The sequence below is a fragment of the Myotis brandtii genome, unplaced genomic scaffold (genome assembly GCF_000412655.1).
Source record: "Myotis brandtii unplaced genomic scaffold, ASM41265v1 scaffold521, whole genome shotgun sequence".
NCBI classification, from domain to species: Eukaryota; Metazoa; Chordata; class Mammalia; order Chiroptera; family Vespertilionidae; genus Myotis; species Myotis brandtii.
Genome location: NW_005369870.1, coordinates 3088617 through 3105308, shown reverse-complemented (window position 1 = coordinate 3105308; position 16692 = coordinate 3088617). Strand labels below are relative to the sequence as shown.

At 38.2% G+C, this 16692-nt stretch overlaps 1 protein-coding gene across 2 annotated transcripts in view; it reads right to left on the bottom strand.

Annotated features, from left to right (window-relative positions):
- Positions 1-16692, bottom strand: part of SPG11 (spastic paraplegia 11 (autosomal recessive)) — an 86332-nt gene that overhangs the window by 32822 nt on the left and 36818 nt on the right. For both annotated transcript variants that reach the window (XR_001364258.1, XM_005877529.2), the window contains exons 17-23: positions 15232-15338; positions 12897-13042; positions 11150-11311; positions 8568-8634; positions 4584-4749; positions 2248-2453; positions 1882-1990 (exon numbers count right to left, since the gene is read on the bottom strand). Coding sequence is in view for 1 of the 2 variants with exons in the window: in XM_005877529.2 (XP_005877591.1) it covers positions 1882-1990; positions 2248-2453; positions 4584-4749; positions 8568-8634; positions 11150-11311; positions 12897-13042; positions 15232-15338 (963 nt within the window). In the remaining variant the exon portion in view is untranslated. The remainder of the gene's footprint in view (positions 1-1881; positions 1991-2247; positions 2454-4583; positions 4750-8567; positions 8635-11149; positions 11312-12896; positions 13043-15231; positions 15339-16692) is intronic.

Genomic DNA, 16692 nt, shown 5'->3' with positions numbered 1-16692 from the left:
AACAGACAACCAAAATGAGGAAACAAAGAAACAACCCCCAAATGAAAGAACTAGCAAATTCTCCAGAAGAAGAGAGAAATGAAGCAGAGATAAGAAATTTATCTGAAACAGAGTTCAGAGTAATGATGTTAAAAATGCTCAACAGTATGAAAAAAGATATACTAACTATGAAAAAAGAACAGTCTGAGATAAAGAATGACATAACACAAATAAAGAACACACTGGGAGGAATACACAGCAGATTAGGGGAAGCGGAGGATCGAATAAGTGAATTAGAAGACAGAGTTGAAAATATCACTCAATTAGAGAACCAAAAATAAAAAACAATTAAAAAACAGGGGGACCGCTTAAGGGAGCTGTTAGACAATGTGGTGAAATGTAACAATATTAGAATAGTAGGCGTGCCAGAAGAGGCAGAAAGGGAGAAAGGAATAGAGAAGGTGTTTGAAGAAATAATGATAGAAAACTTCCCTAACCTGGTAAAGGAAAAAGTCACACAAGTTCAGGAGGCACAGAGAACCCCAAACAAGAAAAATCCAAATAGACCCACACCCAGACACATCATAATTAAAATGCCAAAAATTAAAGACAAAGAAAGAATCTTAAAGGCAGCCAGAGAAAAGAAAACTGTTGCCTACAAAGGAGTTCCCATAAGGCTTATACCTGATTTCTTATCAGAAACTCTACAGGCCAGAAGGGAATGGCATGAAGTACTCAAAGTAATGGAAAGCAAGGATCTGAGACCAAGATTACTATATCCAGCAAGGCTATCATTCAAAATAGATGGTCAAATAAAGAGCTCCCCCGACAAAAAAAAAGGCTAAAGGAGTTCATCACCACCAAGCCAGCATTACAAGAAATGCTAAAGGAATTGCTGTAAGGGATTGCTGAGAAGAAGAAACAGAGAGAGAAAAACCTAGCCATACAGAATTAAAATGGCTATAAATAAGTACCTCTCAATAATAACCCTAAATGTAAATGGGTTAAATGCTCCAATCAAAAGGTGTAAGGTAGCTGAATGGATACAAAAACATGACCCAACTATATGCTGTCTAGAAGAGACCCACCTCAAGACAAAAGACACACACAGGATGAAAGTGAAGGGATAGAAAAAAAATTTTCATGCAAATGGAAAAGAAAAAAAAAGCTGGAGTAGCAATAGTCATATCCGAGAAAACAGACTTTAAAAGCATTATGCTAAGCGACATAACCCAGTCGGAGAAATATAAATATCATATGATCTCACTCATTTGTGGAATATAATGAACAACATAAACTGATGAACAAAAATAGAGCCAGAGGAGGGGAAAATATTTTAGAATATAATATAAGTAATACTGTTATTTGCAGATTTTTAGTATTTCCTACAACTTTTGTGATATACTATGTTAGCACAGTTTTGTTAATATTATACCTAAAATCCTTTTATTCTTGAAATATTAATGTTTATTGCATGTAATATTATATGTAAGATCATTTTTCTTGAATTGTTTATTTCATTTAACATTATCATATTTAAAATCATTTTTCTTGAGATGTTGTTTATCGCATGTAACATTATTATATTTAAGATCATTTTTCATGAAATATTAAGGTTTACTGCATGTAACATTATTATATTTAAAATAATTTTTCTTGAAATTAAAAAAAAAACTGAAAAAAAAAAGAGGGAATCATTATCTTCACCCTCCTTTTACTGATGGTAAGATGTGATTAAAACCAATATCCATTTACTGAGTATCTGCTGTATGTTGGAGAAATAAGAAGATAAGGTCTGGGGGGTTGGTGAAAACATCTGAGGTATTGGTAGAAAGACTAGGCAAACACACATTGAGACAATAAAACTTGCTGGAAAAGAGGCTGGGATTGCAACTCACAAACCTCTTTATTTCTTGTTGTTGAATACTGTTCCATATGGCTTCCTCTAAGAGAACAAGCAATTCTTCTGTGGTTGCTTTTTCACCCCCAGCCAGTTTAGACAGCTTTTCAGCTATAAAAAATACAAACAACCAATTTGGTCAAGAGAAAGTGTTAAGGAACTGGGCATTTCTGTTTGAAGAGTATAGTTCAGAGCCATTTCAGTATCCAATTAAAGGGCCCAACAAAGTGAGGCAAAGAACAAGCACTGAAGGGATGAAACAGGAAGATAACTGTTTCTTCCCCAACAACTCACAATTCAGTGCCTTAGACCTAATTCATTCTATGTCCTTTAAACAAACCAAACCACAGAAAGAAAAGGTGCTGTACCTAGAGACTCTCTGATAAAGCTGTACTGAGCGTCTTCATTTGCACACCTGTAGCTCAGAATTATATTGGCCACTTTCATATCAACTCTGAGCCTGAGGCTGTCGAGCCCAAGCAATTCTAAGAAACAAACACAGGCAGCTCCTATTGAAGGTATATGGAAGGAAGAGAGGCCTAAAACATAGGCTTCATTGCCTACTTGCTGGATCCTGAAAGAAAGCAAAATCACATCAGCACATAAAACTATCTCATCAGGAAAAACAGATCAGTGATACATGGAGTGTCAGATGCATGTGATTTTTGGCTTCCTCCCCATTCCCTTTTTGTGCCCTTTGCTCACATTCATTTAGGTTCTGTAGGTTGGAGGAGTAGGAAGATAAGGTCTGGAGCAGTGGTTCTGAACCTTCTGGCCCTTTAAATACAGTTCCTCATGTTGTGACCCAACCATAAAATTATTTTCGTTGCTACTTCATAACTGTAATGTTGCTACTGTTATGAATCATAATGTAAATATCTGATATGCAGGATGGTCTTAGGCGACCCCTGTGAAAGGGTCGTTCGACCGCCAAAGGGGTCACGACCCACAGGTTGAGAACCGCTGGTCTGGGGGCTTGGTGAAAACACCTGAGGTACGGGAAGAAAGACTAGGCAAACACATATTGGGCAACAAAAGCTTGCTGGAAAAGAGGCTGGGATTGCAACTCACAAACCTCTTTATTTCTTGTTGTTGAATACTGTTCCATATGGCTTCCTCTAAGAGAACAAGCAATTCTTCTGTGGTTGCCTTTTCACCCCCATTTCCTTATATTGGATGTCCCCCAAAAATGTATACACACTTTAACAGCTTATAACTCACTTGACTTTCACTCCTTTTCAGGTTTAACTGATTTGAAATAATGCGTGAAGCCAGACTAAGCTTTGAACAAAGGAAATTTATCGTAAAGTGCCACTAGACTTGTTTTATAGGGGAACATAAAAGATAAAGTTTATGGTATAAAATCTGCAACAGTCAATGAATTGAGGGTGCACAAATACCAAATGAAATGGTTCTTGATGTTTTCAATTCCGTTGCTTCACTTTATCAGCAGGGCCTGGACCAGATCAGGTATCAGTTTAAAAACAGGCATTGACCCCCCCCAAATTATTCATTTATGTAGATTCTTTTACATTTTGAAAATGAACTGTATGCTAATAAGACTGACTTTATAATCATTTAAAGTGCATATATATATTTTTTGGAACACCCCGAATTTTACCTTCTCCTAAAACACCTACTCACAGTCTAAATTATTCTGCTTCCAATTTCATCTAGGGAACAGGGAGTAGAATTTCCAAAAGACTGCCAACTTGTGATCTTGTCAATTACATGTACACAAACTACCAAGAAAATTAATGCCACTTAAAGTTTGATGTCATAAAGCACATACATTTTAAAGGACTCATATGTACTTTTATATGTATAGAAAATTTTTGAGGAAAGACACACAAGAATTTACTATGTAGAATGAGGCTAGAAGACTGAGGGACTTTTAAAAAAATTTATCTTTATTGTTGAAAGTATTACAGATGTCCTCCCCCCTTTTTTCCCCCCATTGACCCCCCTAGAGGGACTTCTATATTTCATTTTTCACCCTTCTGAGCTACTTGAATATTTTACCAATAAAATGCATTACTTTGTTAATTATAAAACAAACCAATAAAGCAAACCTAACAAAGATCTTAAATACAGAATTCACATCTCATTATAGAACTCTCTCTTTAGCATAATGGCTAACATTTGGCAAGCTCCTGGATCATTTTTTTAAAATACGATTTTAAAAGTTATTTAAAATCTTTTCTTTTTCCCCCCGAACCGGTGTGGCTCAGCAGTTGAGCGCCAGTCCAGGAACCAAGAGGCCACTGGTTCAATTCCCGGTCAGGGCACATGCCCAGATTATGGGCTCGATCCCTGGTGGGGGCCTTGTAAGAGGTAAGCCAATCGATGATGTTCCTCTCTCATCGATGATTCTCTCTCTCTATCCCTCTCCTTTCCTCTCTCTAAAAAAAAATCAATTAAAAATATATTTAAAATATATATATACACACACATATATATAAAATATATATATATATACACACACATATATATACTTTTTATCTTTTTTTTCTATTAACAAAAGTAACACACACTAAATGCCAAAAACTGAGGCTACACAGAAAAACACAAATGGGAAAAAAAAATCACCATCCAAATAGAATCACTGTTAACTCTTATACGTGTTTCTAGTACATTTTTTAAATGTACAGGTAAAATACACAGATATACCTTTTATTAACAGTATAAATTATACTTTACTCACAGCTGCTTGGGGGTCTTGCTCTTAGTTAATTCCTGGACCAGAAAAGTACCAAATGCAAATGATGGCCGTCCGTGATATAAATAATAAGCAAAATTCAGACGTTCCACTATAGCATATTTATTAACCAGATCAGGGCTAGAGAAATGTGGGAGATGACTCGATACATCTGGGGGAAAAGTGAAGCGATATTAATGCCCTACACCTCATCATGATTAACTGCAGATCTGTACATGGAAAACTTAAGTCTACAATGGTAAAAGAAAACCGGTTGCTATAATCATTTTGTACCATTATGTGTCACTTTGAACCACCAAAATGTAATAGTTTTATTTTAATGTGGAGAGATGGCCCTCATTTTACGCAAAAATGTGTATCTGAGAAGCTGCATGAAAACTTATAAATTGTGCTTTTCCCCCATGGAACTTACTTATAATTTTATATATTTTAATTCTATATCTAACTTCACAATAGCAATAACCTTTGGACTACAAAATCTCTGCCAAAGATCTGCAAAAACTTTTAATTCATTCATGAAGCTCATTATGCAATAAAATCTCTCCCTAATATATTTATGTGTTCGCTATTCACCAAGGCCAGGTCACTGTACCATGCTAATAAATACCTTGAGAAGAACATCTTTTTCTCCATATTAATACCCTCCTCTACTCTCCTTATCACTAGCTGTATTTTCTGATGTTGTATGCACAGAGCACCTTATTATCATCTACATGTTGGTACCATCTTTCCAGCAGAATGATTCAGTTTAAATTTCCAGCCCTAGCCAGTTTGGTTCAGTGGATAGAGCGTCGGCCTGCGGACTGAAGGGTCCCAGGTTTGATTCCGGCCAAGGGCACATGCCTGGGTTGTGGGCTCGATCCCCAGTAGGCGGCGTGCAGGAGGCAGCTGATCAATGATTCTCTCTCATCATTGATGTTTCCATCTCTCTCTATCCCTCTCCCTTCCTCTTTAAAATCAATAAAAATATATATATATAAAAAGATGAATCTTAAAAAATAAAGTTTCTCTGTGCCCATGAAAATAAATAGCCACGAAGTTTTTTTCTCTCTTTTCAGAGAAATTTAAAGTCAGAAGATACTTGGATGTGAGAAGTTAGTATGCAATAACCACTCCTGTCAAGCCCTAATATTTGTCTCTTAACCATTTATTATCTACTAGAGGCCCGATGGACGAAGATTCGTGCAAGAATGGGTCTTCCTGCCCTAGCCGGCTTGGCTCAGTGGATAGAGCGTCAGCCTGTGGATTGAAGGGTCCCAGGTTCGATTCTGGCCAAGGGCACATGCCTGGGTTGCGGTCTTGATCCCCAGTGGGGGGTATGCAGGAGGCAGCCGATCGATCATTCTCTCTCATCATTGATGTTTCTCTCTCTCTCTCTGTCTCCCTTCCTCTCTGAAATCAATAAAGAAATATATTTTTAAAAAAAAAAAAAGAAAGAAAGAAAAACAAAAAAAAAACAATGGGCCTTCCTTCCCCTGGCTGCCAGCACCGCCTTCGCTCTGGCCAGAGCCGCCTTCCCGCCTTCCCATGCTGCCCAGAGGCCCGGAGCGGCTGGGGCAGTGTGGAACGCGTGCATTGTCGCCATGGCGACGATGCAAGCATCCCGCCCCACTCCTGGCTGCTGGGTGCTTGCGTATGCAAATTAACCCATCTTTGTTGGGTTAATTTGCATAGTCACTCCTGATTGGCTGGTGGGTGTCACAAAGATACAGTCAATTTGCATCTTTATTATTAGTATAGATTTTTAAAAAGGTGAGCTAACATTCTGAACTGTTAAGAAACCAGTTCTGGAAAACAGTGTATGTGTTCTCATTTTCAAAGTTCAAAGCTTATTTCTGAAATAAAGTTTTATCCTCCCATGGAATTATAAAGACTTCTTATATTGTGACTTGGCTCCCACAAAAGAAGACAAAGATCTTAATGGTGTCTCATCATCTTACAAAACTATTACTTAAAAGTACATCCTCTTTGCGATTAAAAAGTAGTCACATGCATTATCTGTATGCTTTGTGAGAGCAGAGTAACTTTGGTCACTTATAATTTCACATAAAACTATTCATTCATTTTTTAAATATTTACTGAGTACATGTCAAGTATATGGTACTTCCAGGTGCCAAATGAGTAAACTTAAGTTTTTTATTAAAATAAGACCCTGATTTTTTGGCAGTTGGGTGATAGTGTTGGAGATTGTGTGTAAGAGAAAATTCTACCCAAATGGAAAATTTTCTCTGGCTTGCCATGGAAACAAAGTCAACATGCAGTCGTTTTATATCCTCTTTCAGTGGTAAAACCATGTGAAAAAGTTAGTAAACACTTTAACTAAATATAGCTCTCCAATTTTATAAATCTGTATTATTGTCTTCATAATTGTTTCATTTACATTGTGCTTTAGTTGCTCAAGAAGTTTTAAATGTCTAAAAACCAGGCAGGGAACATGCCTTCAATGTCCTTTTTCTCTACTGTGTACCTACTAGAATGCTCGATCTCCAAGAGGGCGACCAAGACCCTGGCTACAAGATGGAGGTGGAGGTAGAAGAACAGGACAGGGCTTCTGTCTAGTCTCTAGTAACTTTACTGAGATTAAAACACGTGTTTTCATTTGAAAATACAATAAGCACTACTTTTTCAGCACTCAATAAATATTTATTGAACATCTATTATAGGTCTGTAATGGGCTCTGGACACTAGGTAAATTCAATATATTAAAATGTGAACTTATAAAACTGACACATTAGAAAATTCATTTTTATGTATGTCAATAAAGAGTCACAGGTTATATATTATGTGCTAAGTACTCTAAGTAGTAATTTGAAGCCAACTTTAGAGTCATTTAGGCAGAGACACCACAGGTTACATGATATTAAAGGCTAACGCTAAATTTAATAATTAAAAAGATAGAAAAAGCAGTGTTTAAGAATAGCATATGTATGTTAACTATACTTTTAAAAAGGCACGCGTGCACGCGCGCGCGCGCGCACACACACACACAGAAACAAAACAGAAATTCTTATAATCTAGAGAGGAAGACAATGTGTGTGTAAACTGGTGCTGACTGTGTTAGTAACTGTGTCAGGAACTGTGAGAGGTTGTTAAGTGCCTTTCATTGTCTCCTTTCATTCTCAATGTAACATGTGAGGTGGGCACTATTATTAAACTTATTTTATACGGAATTTAAGGTCCTTGCCCAAGGTCCTACAACTATTACATGGTAGAGCTAGGATTTACCTAATACCAACACTTACACTCTTAACCTTTATAATACTACTAGAGGTCCGGTGCACAAAATTCGTGCACGGGGAGGGGGGGGGCGCGGGGTGTGTGTCCCTTAGCCTGGCCTGCACCCTCTCCAATCTGGAACCCCTCGGGGATGTACGACTGCCAGTTTAGACCCGATCCCACAGGGTCCGCTGGCTCCTAACCACTCACCTGCCTGCCTGCCTGATTGCCCCTAACCGCCTCTGCCTGACAGCCTAATGTCCCTAACTGCTCCCCTGCTGGCCTGATCGCCACCTACTGCTCCCCTGCCAGCCTGGAGGCCCCCTAACTGCTCCCTTGCTGGCCTGATCACCCCTAACTGCCCTCCCCTGCTGGTCTAACTGCCCTAATGCCCTCCCCTGCCAGCCTGACTGCCCCTAACTGCCTCTGCCTTGGCCCCTGCCACCATGGCTTTGTCCGGAAGACGTCCAGTCTAATTAGCATATTACCATTTTATTAGTATAGATACTGCTAACAAAGGGATTTTTGGAAAAGAAGAAATTCAAGCAGATAAATACATACTATATTTCCCAGCAAGTACAACACTAGTGACCTAATACAGTATGTTTTCAATTCACTGGAATATACCTTTATTTTTAAAGTAGAAAGCAGTAAAAAAAAAACAACTGGGTTGGCTTTTACATAAATCAACTTCTCCTATGGATCAACATTGTTGAAATGCTTCCAAAGCAATAAGTACCCATAATGACTTACCTCCTATAGCCAGTGTGTTGGCAGACTGCCAGCCAAACAATCTGCTGGGATCAAAAGGCAATAATGACTGTAAAAGGGGAAAAGTTAAATCAGAGTTAAAAGTTAATTGATTCTAACAGCCCTTTGGAGCTCAACCCATAAGCAGCACACTTCAACCAACTACACAATATCCCTAAAAATTTGTTCAGACTCTGCAGATCCCAAAATAAAACTAAAATTAACATGGGAAATCGTGCTTTCAAGGCCTGCAACTCCCAGTCCCCATTAATACTTCTGTAGATATCCAATAAATAGGAAACTTTTACTTGCAAGCACTTATAGAAATGGGAAGATTTAACTAGAAGTGATATCAACTTAAGATGGCCAAAATGAAACTCTTTTGACACCTAAATCAAATTTTTGCATGCAAAATTTAAAAAAGCCACCTCTAAAATTAAACTGAATGAATGGGAAACTCATCTTGATTGGAAATTAGAAGCTTCTGAGAGGAGCACAGATAAATTCTCTTCTCCACGGGAAGTTAATAAGAACTTGTAGAGCCTATCTCTGAACTAGGGAAGGCTCCTGAAGCTGCTCAATGCCAATGCCCTAGTTTTCCCTCTTCTCCAACTGCCCTGCTGTACCCTTTACTTCACTGTCTGGACTCCTCCTTTCCTCCTCCCTCTTCTTTCTCTTCTTACCTCCTCCACCTCAGCTCCCTGTGCAGCTCTCTACTGACCTAGGGGACACTCAGAAAACCAGAACAGCCAGTCTCAGGCAGAGGAAAACCAGTGATTGTACAGAATTAAGGAATTTACCTAAAGATTTCCATGACTTTCTCCAAAACCCTGATGGGTTCACAAAGGAATTTAACTGTTAGAACATGTGATCATGACTATACTGATCTATTTCAATCAGTATATCTACTGATTTGTGGAGCAAAGCAACAGAATTACTAATTAAGAACTGCTGGGAAACTCCTGTTTATTGCAAAAAGCCAGATCACCTTAAGAAGGGTTATAGAAAACTGAAATGGGATTCAGAAAGCGAAAAGAAGCAAGCATAGGGTTGCTCCAAGGACTATGAGAGGGTGTTTCCCCTTCTTACTACTTGTTTAGGAGAAACTGAAAGAAAGGAAATTACTAAGACCCTTGTAGATACTGGGGCTACTTTATCTGTTCTTAACTACACCCAAGGAGGTTACTTTTTCCCTCCGAGTAAAGCTTCTGTACAAATGGTAGGGGTATCTAATCAACCAAGGCCTGTTTTGATATCAGAACCTGTTTCCTGCCAACTAGGGAATGTTATGGTATAATATATATTTTTGATAATCAAATTGCCCCAATTTACCTGATAGAACAAGATTTCCTTGAAATCAGTGACACCCACATAACTATTTTCTATATTCATTTAGAACAAAATGAATTTGATTATTAAACCAATTGGGAAAATGATTATTTTAAAGGAATCTCCACAAAAGGAAACTAATCTTGAGGCTGACTGTTTGCTAACCATCTTTTCTTCATTATTAACTTCCATGAGAGCCTCAGGAATGCCTTAACAGGGACCCTGCCTTCCCTCCTAGGGGCAGTGGCCCTCTCCCACCTAAGCCTCTTAAAGGGGGATGGGAGGGGGGAGTTAATTGATTCTAAAGTAAGTAAACAAAATTATATGAAAGGACTTCACAGGCAGTCTGCTTCCCTTCTCCAGGGCAACTAAAAATCTTACCTTTCTGGACATAAATTCTTTGAACATTGCTGAACACAAAAAAGAATGTATGAGACACTTCTATTTTAATAAAAATAGAACTGGCTGTGTTCCTTTTAAAGACTCTCTTCACTTCAAATTATGTGTGCAGAGTGCACTCTCTTTTGGTAGAAGCAGCATTAATTATAATGTAAAATGGACTTTAGAAATGTTTTTGGAATCAAAAGGCAAGAGGACTAAGAGGCTAGAATATATTACCACGTAAACATGACAAGATAAGCTAAGGCAGATCAGGAAAGGAAGAGTAAGACAATCAGATCAAGAGTTAAAGAAATGTATGTGCCCAGCCAGCGTGGCTCAGTGGTTGAGCGTTGACCCATGAACCAGGATGTCACAGTTTGATTCCCGGTCAGGGCACATGGCCAGGTTGTGGGCTCGATCCCCAGTGGGAGGTGTATGCAGAAGGCAGCTGATCAATGATTCTCTCTCATCATTGATGTCTCTATCTGTCTCTCCTTTCCTCTCTGAAATCAATAAAAATATATTTTTAAAAAATGTATGTGATGATCAAAACATGAACAACAAAGAAAAAAGCAGACTAAAGTCAAGTCAGTCAGAAAATTGAGAGCAGGGAGCAGTGGCTGTTTGAAATCTGTCTAGGCCAAAGGTTTAGCAAAGACTATAAACACATGGTGGGAGGAATACAGGAGAAAACAGAACTATTAAGTCAACATTTAGATGTCTAAGGAAAGAGCAGCTTTGATTTTAAATCAAGGGAAAATTTGTGGTCTCTACATTAACTGTTCTCTATTTGAAAGACCCAGAGTGGTTTCTGTTTTCCTGGTTGAATCCTGTCTGATACTCCTAAATACCAGCCACCTAAATAAATACTGTACCTGAATAAGGTGGTAGAGTGTAATATCCGGTGGTAGGACACTAGGGGCAGTGTACTGTGGGAAGAGAGCAGTTTTTAGCTTGGGATAAGGAGTTAATGCCATCTTCAGTAGCTGGGGATCTACTTTTTTCAAACAGTTCTCATTTTCTTCATTCTGAACAACCTAAATAAAAAGACAGATAACATGGTATATAGTAATGTTCTTTTCTTCTCCAAATTTGCTCTTTTTTCACAAGAACCTGTAAAACAAGATTAGCTTGAGAGTACATGGTGGTGAAAATAACATTGGTCAAGGAGTCAGAAGCCACCCAGCCTGTGTGGCTCAGTGGTTGACCTATGAACCAAGAGGTTGCTGCTTCGATTCCCGATCAGGGCACATACCCAGAGGGTGTGCAAGAGGCAGCCGATCAATGTTTCTTTGTTAACAATGTTTCTATCTCTCTCTCCCTTTCCCTTTCTCTCTCTCTAAAAATCAATAAAAAAAAATTTTTTTTTAAAAAGGAGTCAGAAAACAATAGATCTTGTTCTGGTTCTAAGACAAACTACCGTGTGATCTCAGGCTAGATATTTAACATTAGGCTTTAGATTCTTCACCTACAAAATGAGGAATTTCAGCTCGATCAGTGGTTTTCAAACTGTGTGGAAAAGCTGTTTGAAAAAGGACTGTTACTATATTACTTAAAATATTAAATATTGAATTAGATATTAAATAGTAAATATTTTAAAAGAAAAAGAACTGCTAGACTAGATGTGCTTGTTCAGCTTTCATGTTACTCTATGACTAAAGGTGATTAAGAACAGAGAAGTAAATAACCATATAAGTTAAGGTATATTGCAACAATCTAAAAGAGAAATCTTTGAAGATAAAATGTTTAAAAGCATTCTTATGTTCCCTCTAACCAGGCACACTATAATTTTCAAAAATGTAGAGATGGGCAAATTTCTATTGTGTCCCTCAAAAGAGTTTACATAGCTAAAAATTATGACTTCCCTTTTACCTAAGAGGGCAAATAGTACAAAATAATTCCCAAGTCACAGATCTAAAGTATACTTACTCCCAGAAACAATCAGATCCTAATTCAATCCTGAAAATGAACCTAGAACATTAGAAAACAAATAAAAGGGAAAAATAATCTCTCTACAACATATTAGTTCCCTTTCAATTTAAGAGGATATAAAATTTCAAAATTCACCCTTGTCTTATGCTCTTTTAATCTAATAAAATACTTATGTGTGTGTATTTTTGTTGTTTTTTTTTTGTTGTCTAAATTTTTACATATGTCTCCTTTTTCCCCAATTGACCCCTGCCCCCAAGTCATTCCCACCCCAGGCAAGCCCCCACTGCCCCAATGTCTGTGTCCATTGGTTATGCTAATATGCATGCATACAAGTGCTTTGGTTGCTCTCTAACCCCACCTCCCCTACCATCTGTCGCTGGATCTATTCTTGTTCTTCAAATTATATTGATCATTATATCCCTCATGAGTGAGATCATGTGATATTTATCTTTGTCCGACTGGCTTATTTCGCTTAGCATAATGCTCTCCAGTTCCAACCATGCTGTTGCAAATGGTAAAAGTTCCTTCTTTTTTACAGCGGCATAGTATTCCATTGTGTAGACATACCACAGTTTTTTAATATGAGTGGTTATATTTGAATACAACTGATTTCTAGAAAATCCATAGCTATTTCTGCTAAATTTAAAATCAGTCCTAGTTCGCCATAATAGGTAGAGGTACTGTCCATACCTGGCTGACACCACCAGGAGCATACATTGTGGTAGCAAGGGCCAGGAGGGTATGTCCTTCCAATAGCATACTGCTTACACTGGCCTGGTTGCTGGGAATCAGTATTTGAGCATTTGCAAGGCTAGCCTGGAAGATCAGTTTAGGATCTGGAAAATAAAAGAGTATGTTTTTCTCCTTAATGTAAATTAAGAATTATATAATTCTGAGAAAAAAAATTAATTTTAACTCTCTCGAGAGGAAGGACTTTCTAAATTTAAAAGCAATAGGAAAATATCACAAAGAGAAAAATGAAAGATTTGTCTATGTAAAAACAAAAACTTATATTAAAAAACTGAAGGGTAGTAATGAACTAGGGGGAAAATTAACAACAGATGACAACCTAAGGATTAATGTCTTTAGCCAAGAGCTTCTACAGAACAATGCCCCAAATACTAACAAATAAATGTACAAAAGAAATAACCATTTTACAAAAGAGAAACTATAAATGTCCAACCATAAAAATATGTAATTCACTAACAATACAGAAATGCACATTAAAATAATTAGATGCCATATATCACCTATCAAAACAGCAATGATTTTAAAAAATAATCATCGTCAATCAGAGAGCTGGACAGGGTGTGTAGAATAGCTGGGACTTATGGTACAAACCCCTTAGAAAGCAATCTGGTCTTATAGCAAGAACATTCAAAGTGTGTATAACCTTTGACCCAGTAATTTCATATCCAAAAACCTATCTAAAGAAATAATCTGGCCCTGGAAGATTTGGCTTAGTGGATAAAGCATTGGCCTGTGAACCAAAGGGTCCTGGGTTTGATTCTGGTCAAAGGCACATACCTTGGTTGTAGGTTCCTCCCCAGCCCAGGCCCTGGTTAGGGCGCAAGCAGGAGGCAACCAATTGATGTGTTTCTCTCACATCAATATTTCTCTCTGTCTTTCCTTCTCTCTTCCACTCTCTCTGAAATTCAATGGAAAAATATCCTCGGGTGAAGATAACAACAACAAAAAAAAAAAGAAAGAAAAAATCTGAAACAAGACAAAAATTTCATGTTCAAATATACTTAAGACTATTATTTACAGGAGAAAAAAAGCAGTCTCAATGCTAATAAATGAGAGAGTAGTAAATTAAATGAATATATGCATACAAAGAAATATTATGTAAACATAAAATGGTCATTGTTTCCAGGAACACAGGAAAGTTCTTATAATTACTATATGGGGGGGAAAACAGTATACAAATACACAAACGTTTCTTTTTTTTTAAATATATATTTTATTGATTTTTTTACAGAGAGGAAGAGATAGGGATAGAGAGTTAGAAACATTGATCAGCTGCCTCCTGCACACCTCCTACTGGGGATGTGTCCACAATCAAGGTACATGCCCTTGACTGGAATTGAACCTGGGACCTTTCAGTCCACAGGCCGACGCTCTATCCACTGAGCCAAACCAGTTAGGGCCACAAATATTTCTTGTATCCCTAGCATTTACAGACTGTTGCAAGGTAGGAGCTCAATAAATATTTGTTAGATGAATGAAATACTATAGACCAAAAAGAGCATGGAGACAATAACTAGAACAAAATACGTTACAATATATCAAGAGCTACCTATGGATCTTCCTATCTACCTAGGCTATCTACCCATGGGCATGTTATCTTCTCAATAGTTTCTGTGGCTTCCAATTATTTATTTTTTTACAATGAACATATATTACTTTGTAATCAGCACCAAAAATAACAAACAAAACAAAAGAACACATTAGGAAAAAAATCATTTGGAAAGAAACCGGACATTACATAAAAGTGAAAGACTGGCTGTTAACATTCCTTGCCCTTTCCCTGAATCTCTGGAATAATACCCTCAGGGCTCACAGGGCAGTTCTATCTGATTATAATTAGAGCAATGTTCTCTGTCAGCAGCTCTGCCACAGAAGACGCAAGCCCACACATACTGTGCATATCTTTTCACTCCATCTGGAGTTCCTTCCTAAAAGACAGACCACTTCTTCATTGGAAAAGGGTGCCAATTTGCCGGAGAGCAGGAATTCAGCCTATAATAAACTGGTAGGAAGAGAGATAGCCAAAGAAAATAGAGCAGAAGAATGAGAGGAAAAGGAAACAACTATATACTGTCTGCTCTGCCTGGTTTTTCTTGGCTCAGGAGAGGTTAACAGTTTTGATCTTCTGCTTCTTAAACAAAGCTTGAGACTAGATTATAGCCAGATATTTGTCTACAGCCAAATGATTTATTTAAAAAAGTTCACAAGTTAAATGCCACTCAATAGACCAGTTACTTATTCAAAGAAATTTTTGTATTTAATACAGTACCCATACCTGTTAAGTTACTAGAAACTTCTCGACACTGAACTAAAAATTCAAACCAAGGGTGAGTTTCATGTAATTCTTTTTTTCCCAAAAAGGAACAATTTGGAGGACTAAGCCTGTATATAAAACAAAAGAAAACAAATTCTCTGATTAACATGCAAGATAAGACAGATAATTACAACCATGTTTGCTCAGGTAATAACTAGCTTTAAAAAAAGAATCTCGAAATTAAAAAGTAAATATAATATATGTACTCCCATTTGTGTTGTGTTTTAAATATTCCTTATGATCTGGAAATAGAGGAAAATTTTAGAGACAGAGATAATAATATTTAAACTGTGTTTACTACCATAATACAATATTACCAGCTTTGTATAAGATTAACAGATAACTTGTACTTTAAAATACTTTGTATTTTATTATCCTATATAATAAAAGAGAAACATGCAAAATAGCCATCCCTCCGCTACACTGAAGCCACACCCACAAGCCAATCCAAGTGACTATGCAAATTATCTGACAAAGATGGTGGCTAATTTGCATACGCAGGTGTCAAGCGCCCCAGGAGGCGACAGTGACTGTGGCCACTGGCTCCCGGGACTTTCACCGGCCCCGGGAGGCGAGGCCATAGCCACGCCTGTGGGCTCCCAGGACTTTCGCCAGTTGGGGAGGCATGGCCGCCTGCGCCTAGCCACACCCACGGGCTCCCAGGACCTTGCCGGCGGAGAGCGGAAGATTTGGAGGACTTGGCAGAGCAGGAGACCGCTGGACATAGAACAGAGCAAGAGAGAGGGTGGCTTGGAGGGCACAGCTCCCTCTGTCACCCCAGCTTCCTCATCACAGCTGTGGAAACTGACAGCAGGGAGGAGGAAGTCCTACCCCCACAGAATCAGCCAGAATCAGCCTTTGGTCAGACAGCTCTCAGCGGCCTGATAGCCAGGACTCTCATTCACTTGCATCTCAGACCGTGACAGTAGAGAGGTGGGACTATGTCTAAAGAACAACTGTTGATACAACATAGCTTTGCAACCAAAAGATGCCGGCGTTATCGACAGAAAGTGTCTGCAGAGCAGCATGCATCTGATCTTGAAAGAAGGCGGCGCCTGCGACAAGATGTATCTGAGCACCAGCTACTGGAAAAACATCGCTCTGATGCCGAAAAACACCGGCGTTATCAACAAAAAATGTCTACAGACCAATGTGCCTTTGAAGTTGAAAGAAGGTGGTGGCGACGACAGAATATGTCGAGAGAACAGTCATCAACAAGTACGACCAATACCGGTAGGAACTGCCTTCTCAGCGAAAATGGAGTACATGATGATGCAATCCTCGAACATAGTTGTGGTGGAATGACTGTTCGATGTGAATTTTGCCTATTACTCAGTTTCTCGGATGAAAAACCATCCGATGGGAAATTTACTCGATGTTGTAGCAAAGGGAAAGTCTGTCCAAATGATATACATTTTCCAG